The 12222-nt window shown below is 42.8% G+C and overlaps 1 protein-coding gene across 1 annotated transcript in view; it reads right to left on the reverse strand.

Moving 5' to 3' along the window:
* Positions 1-1739: 1739 nt before the first annotated feature.
* IQCJ (IQ motif containing J) overlaps positions 1740-12222 on the reverse strand; it is a 211041-nt gene continuing 200558 nt past the window's right edge. The window contains 3 exon segments of the mRNA XM_070361170.1: positions 1740-1787; positions 1790-1840; positions 4156-4291. Of these exon segments, the coding sequence (XP_070217271.1) occupies positions 1740-1787; positions 1790-1840; positions 4156-4291 (235 nt within the window).

Here is a 12222-nt window from a genome sequence, read left to right on the forward strand (position 1 = left end):
CAGTTGAAGAAGGGCCTCTCAAGTGATAACCTTAGACTCAAAAGAAGTGGCAGAACTGCTATTTTAAGTCAGGTCCTCAGGTCCTCTTACCAAGCCAGGTCTCTATTCCCTGATCCACACTGCCCCCTACAGGCCAGATGGTAACAGTATGGGAACCAATGGGGGAAAGTGGGTGTGGCCAGGAAGGAAGGCCCAGGCAGAGGGAATCCCTTCAAAACAAATGGGACTCAGAATGTCTCCAAACAACGAAAGATTTTTTTGTATTTACGCAGGGATATGCTATTGATTTTTTAAAAAGATATAAACCTAATGCTTTACAAGGTACCATTCTATAGCTTCTTTCCATGATATCCTATTGCATAAATCACAGATTTCTTAAAACTGGGAACTAAAAAGTAAGTATTTGGTCACATGAATTTGCTTAAGAAAAAAAAAACAAAAAAACACAAAGCATTTTCCAGTGTTGTCCTCTATGCAATAACTAATATTTTTATGGTTAAAAAAAGTTATTCTTTGCTTCTCACTTTGATACCCACAAGTTCCTTTTCTTAATAACAGCTGGTATTCAAAATTGTTATTTCTAAAACAAATTTTTCTGTTACCACATGATACACTGTGATAAAGGGTACTTAATATGCAAATTGCTAACATAACTTAATATTATCTTCCCTCCTGTTGCTCTTTAATTTGGCATTGAGCAGCTGAGGTTTGAGGTTTTAATCAAAGAGCATTGAATGAGGCAATTTATAAAATCAAATGAGCGTTCTTTTTTCAATTATTTCATTCACTGTTTATACCTACTCAATTGTAAAACAGCCCTAGAAATGCATTAATGCAATGATTATGTCTTTCACTGCTTGACCATGTCTAAATGAAGGCTTATTTTCAAGTGCTGCAATATAGTAGAACAGTAAAGCATGCAGGCTCCAGCCCAGTGAGTAACCCAAGGCAAGCTGGTTATCTCTCAAAGTCTCATCTTCATCATCTGTAAAATGGAGATAATAACAGGACCTCCTTTATATGGTCATAGAGACGATTACAGGAAATAATCCACAGAAAGCATTGGCGAAGTGCCTGGCATACAACAAGTGCTCAGTTCTTACTAAGATGGTGAATTTGAGAGCTCATACGGAAACATTACTGTCGCTGTTTAATTTACAGCCAAAACATTCTAAGAACTGTATTAACTACATGCTTGGCCAAAAGAGAACAGGAGCATGCAAACGCATCATTCTCAGCTCAGCACAAGGACTACCCTGGATCAGGTTTCTGGCTTCCCATGTAGCACATGCCCAGAGGAGACAGCTAGGATGAACAGTAATTGCAGTTATTATAGGCATGGGGGCGGGTGAGCAGCTGGCAAGGCCCACAGGTTAGGCAAGAGCAGACTGGCCTCCAACTGAGGTTGTGTTAGAGGTTAGTAGAGGCGTAGAAGGAAACAGACCGCTGATCAGACTGGAGAAGACAGACAATGGTCTCGGCAGCAACAGTGACAGATCAAGCCCAGAGGAAGAGGACTGTGGTTCAGCAAGCAGAGAGGATCCAGCAGAAGTCAGGGGCCTGGGGAATCCCCCAGGGACACACCTCACTGACAGAATTTGACTGGGACCAAAGGCTTCTAACCCTGAGGTTCCGAAGGACTTTCTGATTATTTGAAAAAGCTCTTCTCTTTATGACAGGCTTAGCCAAGGTGAGCTGGGGGTCATCCTTATCCCGTCCATAAATTTGAGGTCTACTCATCAGACGGTGGTAAAACCAAGTCTTCCTATCTGCTCCCCTGATAGGGTTCATATATGAACCCAGTGGGTCTGGCAGGTCAGTCAAGGTAGAGCATGGGACTCTACCCAAGGTAGAGCATTTGACAGTCCCATGAAAAGAAATGGGACTGTCATTTTCATGGGACTGTCACCAACAAAAGATGTGAGAATGAATGAATCTTTTTGAATGAAGCCTCAGCAAAGGGATAATCATGGAAGATAAAACAACCTTTAGTTATACCAGTTCCAAACAATGAAGCATAAAGTTTTAAACAATAATGGCTTTGGTATTTTACCTGCCTGACAAATGAGAGACTTGGGAATGTGCCAACATCTTATATTTTCATGTTTTATTCTGTATTTAGTGTCACACCATTGCCATCATCAATACCAAAGTTGTTCTCATGGTCAACATTAGAATTCTGGGCAGGATCTGCTTGCTTTCTGAAGCTAATTCCAGTAATGATTTTTGAAAGTCTGCTTTGATTTTCAGTGTTTGTAGGCAGTCAGGAGTGAGCCAGACTCCCACACAGGAAATAGAGTCATCTTTGTCCCATGGGCACAGAGCTAAGGCATGATGACATGGTGGTGGAGCAGGGTGCCACTCTCAATTCAGTCTGACACACCTTATGGGAAACCAAATTGCTGGGCACACCAGAAAGGGAAAATCTCTGCTACTAAGAAACCTCAGGGCCCCTGGAGTCTAGGCTACATTAAATAAGGCGAAACCATTAGCAAAGCTGTGCAAAGATAGATGTAAACATAATGACCAACGAGGGGGAAGAACATGCATTTTAGGCACAAAAACACTTGAGGTGCTAGAATCAAAGCGATGCAGCAGCATAAATATAAAGCAAAGACAGATTCTTCCAGAATTTCAATAAGCCGAAAGGTTAACTATCCTAAAGCAATACTAAAACCATCAGGGATTTCTAGACAGTTGCTATTGTCTGGAATTAGGGCTGAGAAAGCACAAAGGTGGTAGTAAACTCAAGCCTTTAACTCCAGGGCAGAGTGATTTCTCATACTCAGTTTCCATCACTCAGATCAAGGCTTCCGAGTCGTTTACTTTGTACCTTCTATTAACATTCACAGCGAAGGTATCCAAAACACTCAATTTTCACATTCTTTTTCACTGACAAATCAAGAATTAAATACAAACTGCTAAACGCAGACATTTTCCAAAGTGGTTCATGAGCGCCCTCTAGTGACGGTGAGGCCAGTTAAGACAACACATGCCCCCTACCAAAACTGTATTTAAAAAGTGCAGATTCACCGTATTCCATTTCTAATGCCAGCTAAAAATAGATCTTCTGCCACCATTATTTCCACAGCTATAAACTTAACTTGCTTCTCTCTTTAGAATCCGTAACTAGATAAAGCCATTTATTAAAGAATATGTAATGCAATCATCTGAAAACATTTCAAAGTACCTTTGCTTGATCCCAATGTGAATGCATTATTTTGGCTGTTGGGAAGCATTTTTACAACCAAATAAACTTGATTACAAAGCAGTCAAGGATGATTTTTTTAAAAATAACAATACACGTGTATAGTTCATTTTTCTTCCTATTTCAGTACTCCAGTGACTATGGTAACTGATCACAATGGCTAAATCCACACAACTCTGTGTTACAATTGCCTAATCATTTATTTCCTCATACATTTGGTGTTCTTTTTTTTTTTTTTAAACAGAGGCTTCCCTCAAATTCCTCCATTCCTCAACCCTGTACTCCAGAGTTCTTAAACTAGTGGACCTGGGAAAATTGTGGTCTGCAGGCATGGTCTATTTACATTTAAAATTTTCTTACTGATTGCCAACATTTAAAAATCTTCTGAAGAAGGAAAATGATCTCTGGCAACACTTGGCAACATACTTCCAGGAGCCGGGGGAGGTGTGTTTGAGGGGGGGAATGTCCCTTTAGGTGAGTCAGTCACAACTCTCCCCATCAGTCACATAGGTTACTTACCCAGCCCTGAAAGCCTTTAAGATGCAATCTCTGAATCCAAGACCCCTTTCAGTTCTTCTCCTGAAAGTTCTCTTTAAAATCCTAGTAACCAACCTAATCTATCCTATTTGTGCCACAAAAGGCTGCCAACAGCACAGATTAAAAGGAACACACTATCATCAAGAAAAGTAAAAAGTAACAGAGGAATGCCAACACACAAATGCATAGTTTAGACTGATTTCAAATGCAGTCACTTCCCTAAGCCTTGATAAAGTTCTCTTTGCCTTCATGACCCACATCTTTGAGACGACAAAACCCTCACCATAGCAAACAAGCAACTTGTAGATCACAAACCACCTGCTCACATCCCCAGATTCCTCTCTTGGAGCCAAAGCCCTGGAGACCAGATGACTGGCCAACCGAGTCATGAGAAGGACATGTGCACTCACGGGTGTGCTGCTATCGGAGAAGGTGTTCATGCTGACAGAGCTGCTCAGCTTGTCCGAGGACACGGAGGGCGGGGAGGGGCTCCGCTTCTCCGGGGGCTCCTGCCGCTGCAGGTATTCACGCCATGCTCGCTGAATGCTGCCAAAAACAAACAAAAAGCACAGGCACCGTCACTCCAGTCATAGACTCAGACTCTGACAAGCACAAGGATTCCGAAGGAACTGACTTTGACCAGGAACCTCAAGCACACAGAGCGTTACATGGGAAGTCAGAAGACCTGGACTGTCTGTGTTATTGGTTTGACTTTCACAAGCTTACCTGAACTAAACCAGTCTATAAGAAATAACTTAGAAAAAGTCATCTGTCAAAGTGCAATCAGTTTGCACATGTAAATGTACATGCTTCGACTTATGGGACACAAAACCTTTCAATTTCTCATCACTTTTTCAAGTGAGAATAATAAATTATTGTTGAAAGAACTGTTCTGCGCCAGGGTCAGCACTTGGCTCTGGATAGAGGAGACAGCACAGCCCTAGGGGGGCCATTCACACAGACTTCAAGGTGAAGGGCGTTCCATGATGTTAGATGGTATAGTCTATGTGACCAAATGCATTGGCTCTGCTCTGGGACAAGACAGGCAAGTGCCCTGCGGTCATGGATTTTACATACTGTGGAAGGAAACCGGTAGTGTATGATGAATAAACAAAGACATCGACAGAGAAGACAAAAATATTTCAAACTGTTATGTACTATGCAGAAAATTAACTCATGATTAGGTGGCTTCTTGAGATTTCACCCAAGGAAGTTTTTTATGTCCTGTAGTTAGTAACTCTCAAAAGAGTCATCTTCTGATCTGAATAACAGAAACCTCTTCTTCATTCTTGCCTGGAAAATCTCCTGGAGGGAGGAGCCTGGTAGGCTACAGTCTATGGGGTCGCAAAGAGTTGGACACGACTGAGTAACTTCATTTCACTTCACTTCTTCATGAAAGCTAAGTGACATTTCTCCATTTGGACTAGTTTCTAATCTTTGAAGAGATTAATATCTAGATTTTCACATGTGACCAAGGAACTGAATCTGTTTTCTCCTGGGAGTTGCTAGACATGAACACCAATTGTCAGGATTCAGCTTTTGAAAATAGTTTTAAATGGCTGTGCTGATTCTCTCATGATCTCTTCTCAACTCCTGGAAGCATTTGATCTTCTTCAATTCTTTCACATACAAACAAAGTTACTGAAGGTGTTTTTGTATAAACAAACATTTGTTTTCATTTGGCTAGAATAGTTCAGAAACTGTCCATTCTCAATAATCAGAAAACATAAAGAACACATAAACATTTGTATGTGTTCCCTCATTTATTAAGGCTTTGTGAGTTATAATGTTCAAGGAAAAGTCCAGAAACTACAGTGAAACAACCCAGGGATCAGAGGCCAATTTTCCCTGAAACTATGAGCTGCTGGGGCCCTTGGTCATAGATGGTCACTGTTTTCTTATTTAATGTCTTCTCAAAATATACCCTTATTTATTTATTTTCCTTTGGTTTAAAATTTTAAACAGGATCTCAGAGAGACTCCTGTAAGATTAAGAGGGTCCTGTAAGGGTGGCTGAGTGTGGTAATCCTCTTGTTTCTTCTGGGATCCATTTTACTAAGGGAGTATCAAACTTGGCAGCTAATTTCCATGTCATCCAAAGTGCTTGAAGCGCTGGGCAACTGCCAGAGCACTGCTGAAAAGTTCTGCTACTTTTGGACACCTACAGCTTGTAAACCTGCCCATCAAGGACTTAAAAGCATGTGATTTTTTTTAAAGTAACTTAAAAAATAGAGAATACTGACAACTCATAGGATACCCACACGTTTATAGGACATGAAGTATTCCTCTCTCTAAGCCCCACTTTTTAATTGCCTTGGTTATTCAGAAAATATAGAACGAAGATATAGTAGCCTTTTGAGAAGTTGGGCTTCCCTTGTGGTTCAGCTGGTAAAGAATCCACCTGGGAGATTCTTCCCACCTGCGGGAAACCTGGGTTCAATCTCTGGGTTGGGAAGATCCCCTGGAGAAGGCAAAGGCTACCCACTCCAGTATTCTGGCCTGGAGAATTCCATGGCCTGTATAGTCCATGGGGGTCTCAAACAGTTCGACAAGACTGAGCGACTTTCATTTTGAGAAGTTATATTTTAGTGTGATGCACAGCAGGGGGCAGCATGACACCTTCAAACAAAACAAAACAAAACAAAACAAAACAAAACACTGCTGGACAAAAACCCAGGTGAGATCTGCAAAGAATTTAAAGCATTTTCTTCTCCTTTGTAGTTCTATGGGATCTGGAAAATGACATACCAGTTTTCCTTAAGTCAAAGATTAAGAAGAGAGTATTCTCCCCTTCGAAGTGGAAGGATATCCTCTTCTTTTCTTAATTGATAAAATGTGACATTTGTTGTTTGTTGTTTATTCTCTAGTTAGTATCCAACTCTTTGTGACCCCATGGACTGCAGCACACCAGGCTTCCCTATCCTTCAATATTTCCCAGAGTTCACTCAAACTAATGTCCAATGAATCGGGGATGCCATCCAACCATCTCATCCTCTGTTCAGTTCAGTTCAGTTCAGTGGCTCAGTTGTGTCCCACTCTTTGCAACCCCATGAATCGCAGCACGCCAGGCCTCCCTGTCCATCACCAATTCCTGGAGTTCACTCAAACTCACGTCCATTGAGTCGGTGATGCCATCCAGCCATCTCATCCTCTGTCGTCCCCTTCTCCTCCTGCCCCCAATCCCTCCCAGCATCAGGGTCTTTTTCAATGAGTCAACTGTTTGCATGAGGTGGCCAAAGTATTGGAGTTTCAGCTTCAACATCAGTCCCTCCAATGAACACCCAACACTGATCTCCTTTAGGATGGACTGGTTGGATCTCCTTGCAGTCCAAGGGACTCTCAAGAGTCTTCTCCAACACCACAGTTCAAAAGCATCAATTCTTCAGCGCTCAGCTTTCTTCACAGTCCAATTCTCACATCCATACATGACCACTGGAAAAACCATAGCCTTGACTAGACAGACCTTTGTTGGCAAAGTAATGTCTCTGCTTTTGAATATGCTATCTAGGTTGGTCATAACTTCCCTTCCAAGCGTCTTTTAATTTCATGGCTGCAATCACCATCTTCAGTGATTTTGGAGCCCCCCAAAATAAAGTCTGACACTGTTTCCACTGTTTCTCCATCTATTTGCCATGAAGTGATGGGACCAGATGCCATGATCTTCGTTTTCTGAATGTTGAGCTTTAAGCCAACTTTTTCACTCTCCTCTTTCACTTTCATCAAGAGGCTCTTTAGTTCCTCTTCACTGTCTGCCATAAGGATGGTATCATCTGCATATCTGAGGTTATTGATATTTCTCCTGGCAATCTTGATTCCAGCTTGTACTTCTTCCAGCCCAGCGTCTCATGATGTACTCTGCATAGAAGTTAAATAAGCAGGGTGACAATATACAGCCTTGACGTACTCCTTTTCCTATTTGGAACCAGTCTGTTGTTCCATGTCCAGTTCTAACTGTTGCTTCCTGACCTGCATATAGGTATCTCAAGAGGCAGGTCAAGTGGTCTGGTATTCCCATCTCTTTCAGAATTTTCCACAGTTTACTGTGATCCACACAGTCAAAGGCTTTGGCATAGTCAATAAAGCAGAAATAGATGCTTTTCTGGAACTCTCTTGCTTTTTCGATGATCCAGAGGATGTTGGCAATTTGATCTCTGGTTCTTCTGCCCTTTCTAAAACCAGCTTGAACATCTGGAAGTCACGGTTCACGTATTGCTGAAGCCTGGCTTGGAGAATTTTGAGCATTACTTTACTAGTGTGTGAGATGAGTGCAATTGTGCAGTAGTTTGAGCATTCTTCGGCATTGCCTTTCTTTGGGATTGGAATGAACACTGACCTTTTCCAGTCCTGTGGCTACTGCTGAGTTTTCCAAATTTGCTGGCATTTTGAGTGCAGCACTTTCACAGCATCATCTTTCAGGATTTGAAAGAGCTCAACTGGAATTCCATCACCTCCACTAGCTTTGTTCGTAGTGCTTTCTAAGGCCCACTTGACTTCACATTCCAGGATGTCTGGCTCTAGGTGAGTGATCACACCATCGTGATTATCTCGGTCACGAAGATCTTTTTTGTACAGTTCTTCTGTGTATTCTTGCCACCTCTTCTTAATATCTTCTGCCTCTGTTAGGTCCATACCATTTCTGTCCTTTATCGAACCCATCTTTGCATGAAATGTTCCCTTGTTATCTCTAATTTTCTTGAAGAGATCTCTAGTCTTTCCCATTCTGTTGTTTTCCTCTATTTCCTTGCATTGATCACTGACGAAGACTTTCTCACCTCTCCTTGCCATTCTTTGGAACTCCGCAGCCCCTTTCTATTCCTGCCCTCAATCTTTCCCGGCATCAGAATCTTATATATACAAATGCCTTTAAAATAGGCATTAAAATCATCTATTGGTATAAGCCCACTCATTTCCTTAATTAAAAAGCTATTTCAGTTTTTGAATATTTACCTTATTATCCTTGTCTACATATATGAAAACAGTTTTACTTAGTCGAAAGCATATTATATTATGTTCTTTTTTCTTTAAATTTAGGGGTCAAAAATGAAAGGCCAGTCACATCACTTTAGGCTGCTATTCTAAATTGCTACACTATTTCTTTTGAATGGTAGAGCCTTGCTATTATTACTCTCTGAATCATAGAAAAGTATTTGCATCATACATTTACTCCTCTTTGCACTGATACGATGTTCATAGATTAAATTAGTCTAATATTAGCCCTCAGAATACCATCTCTAAATGTTATTTTACTGTAGGAGAGAATTAAAATGCAGAGGCATTTGTCCCTCGGTCAAAGGGAATGACTTTCACTCTCTTATTCCAGCTTTATCACAATTTCTACTCACAAGTCTCCTTTACGGCTGCAGTGAAAACCCTGAACACTAACTACCTTGACATTTTTACTTCTGAAACTAAGCAATACCATCAATATAATGCTTTAAAAGCTGGTTGCAGAGAGGGAGCACTCTCTGTGTGTTCCCATATGTTGAATTATAAATAAAGTGTAGAAATTTACTTCAAAAGAGATGATAAATACATTTTTCAATTTCTTTGCCAGCTCAATTCCGATTTATCTTCCCTTGTCTCAGGGACGGCATAAGCATCTGCCTCTACCCTACCTCGTCAGTTTCACAGGGTGGTGCTTCTCTCCCACACTCACAGCTACTTGGGGACTCACAGCCTGGGCAGTTCTGGTTGTCTCTGGATGTCCTTACAGAGATGAGCAGCAGAGAACACTCTGAGAGTTGGGATGCTTAGAGGAGGTTCGAGGGAGTCCTGGTTTTCAATTGGTTTTCAAGGATGGATGGGATTTAGACTGCTAGGGAGGAAGAGGAAAAGACCTTGGACAAAGGCATGGAAGTGAAGGTACCTGGTAGGATGCAGGAGGATCCCAGAAATGACGGCAGAGGATATGAAGATAGGAAGAGGATCCCGATGTCGACGGGGTCAGGTGGGGGCAAGACTGGGCAATACCTGCCCCTTGTGAGGGGGAATCCCCCATCAAGGCACAGTCCATAGTTACCAGACCTTTTCAAAGGCAGCCAGAAATCTGGATTCTCATGTAAAACTTACTAAATAATTTAAAAAATACTTTATTACCCAAAGTAAGTGGAATTTGAGGATGAGAAAAGAGGGCACCATCAAAGAAAAGACAAGTCTAAGTATCTTAGGAAACGATTTTATACAGCTCTTTTTGTGTGCATTCTCCCAATCAGCCCTACCACATGTGGGCTGTCGGGAAGGCTCCACTAATATTATTATCATAGTGGTAGGTTTTGCCTGCCCAACATTAACTTCTCTTGGTTCCAGCACCCATTTCTCCACGGGGACCCACCAACCCTCAACCAGTGAGCTATGAATGAGGCAGGTCCCACCCCTCCACCGTAGAGAGCAGCTTGTGTGCCAGACTGAACACCCAGAGGGCAGTGATTGGTTCATAGAAGCTCACATGGCTCAAGCCAGGCAACAAGAGGCTACAGAAAGAGAAGCCCCCTCTTGCACCTGGAAGTTTGCAATTGGTAACCTTGAGCTATCCGTGACCAGTTTGCTACAATGTTGGGAGAGAATGAAGAGAGAAGAGCTTACAGAAGACAGAGATGCCTGGTGACTGTGCCCCTTGGATGTTTATGTTAGGTAATATAATAAAAAATCTCTTTTTTTATATACAAGTTAGTTTGAGTTGAGTTTCTATTACTTGCAACTACCAGTTTCTATGTATTAGATGAAACAGCCCCTTCTCCCAGTCTTGAAGAGTTGGCCTTGTGTAGGAGATAAACCTTATCATTCAACCTTGCCCCAGCTCTTGATTGTCTCCCAAGCTTCTGCTTATCCAAACAACCCATTTCATTTTTAATAACTCCCAGTAGCTAAGGGTGTGCCCACACAGGAGACGTGGGTTCAATCCCTGGGTCAGGAAGATCCCCTTGAGGAGGAAATGGCAACCCACTCCAGTATTCTTGCCTGGAAAATCCTATCGACAGAGGAGCCTGGCGGGCTTCAGTCCATGGGGTTGCAGAGAATCAGACATGCCTGAATGACTGAGTACACACACACAGACCAGTGAGTGCCACAAAGGGGAGGATCTCAGTCAGCACCTAGATTTGGACTCATTGGAAGCTAGACCCTCAGGAAGCAGCTTTCAAAAAAGTACAAATACGCACAGTCTTGTGGGACCATGAGCACAAGCCCTGCTGGCCTCCAGAGCCAGGAAGGGATCAAGGGGTAACATGCCCTGGGTGGCAGTCACAATAACCAGGGTGTGCATACTCAATTGCTTCAGCCGTGTCCAACTCTTCTGGGACCCCATAGACTGTAGCCCACCAAGCTCCTCTGTCCATGGAAATCCCAGGCAAGAATACTGGAGTAGGTTGCCATGCCCTCCTCCAGGGGATCTTCCCAACCCAGGGATCAAACCCGAGGCTCCTGAGTCTTCTGCATTGTGGGAAGATTCTTTATCCACTGAGTCACCAAGGAAGCCCAATATCCAGGGCACCAGATGTAAAAACTGGGGCCCCAGACACTCACAAGAGCTCCTCTGCAAGAGACGCTGAAGCTTTGGAGTATGGCTGAGGGGCAACTTGAAGATTAGTGCCCACCCCCCCAATGTCTCAGGAAAGGTTTACAGTCAGCCCTTAGATGTGCACTTAATTAGAAGCCTCCTGTTTCACATCAAGACTGAGCTCTTGGCTCTGCTCCCTCTCGCTGTGCCCTGGGAGTGGTAACAGTTTATAAGAACACTTTCTCCATTGGTTGTGGTCCATATCCTACTCCTCTGCTATAAAAGGGAGACTGTGTGCTGGGGCTGACCAGCTTTCAAATCAGCAAATGAGTTCTTTGACATGAAGTCTGGGCACTTTTTTAAAGGATGCTTCTGTGCTGAACCCTGGAGTGGGTGAATCTGCACACAGGCTCTTTAAGAGAGGTTCCTCAGTTCACCATAAACTCTAGGATCTCGTGAGCATGAGCCAAATGGTCCTCAAAGCCAAATGCTTGGGGAACTCATCTCTCAGGGGCCAGTCATGACAGTTGGGGTGTTCAATACAGAGTATAACTCTTTGTCTCCTCAGAGAGAAGCGCAAGATTTTGAGTGCACTCCCAAATAGGAGTCATCACACCAGCGTTTCATGGAGAGATTGTGTCTCAGCCTTTCCTATCCACTTTGATGTGGTTTCCCTCTTGTCTGCCCAATATGAAGGGGTCACTCCACCAGTTTTTAATTTTCCCCCTGAGAGGGAATTGTTCCATTCGTAGTTGTGGGTTCAGTGTGTCTGTGGGAGGACATAGTTCAGGATCTTTGTGTGTTGATGTCTTGAAACAAAACCTCGTGAAAACTAAACATGTTTGCACATGCTTAGTCACTCAGTCGTGTCTGACTCTTTGCTACCCTTAGGGACTGTAGCCCTCCAGGCTCCTCTGTCCATGGGATTCTCCAGGTAAGAATACTGGAGTGGGTTGCCATGCCCTTCTCCAGGGGATCTTCTC

Source organism: Bos mutus, chromosome 1, assembly GCF_027580195.1.
Source record: "Bos mutus isolate GX-2022 chromosome 1, NWIPB_WYAK_1.1, whole genome shotgun sequence".
Lineage (NCBI taxonomy): Eukaryota > Metazoa > Chordata > Mammalia > Artiodactyla > Bovidae > Bos > Bos mutus.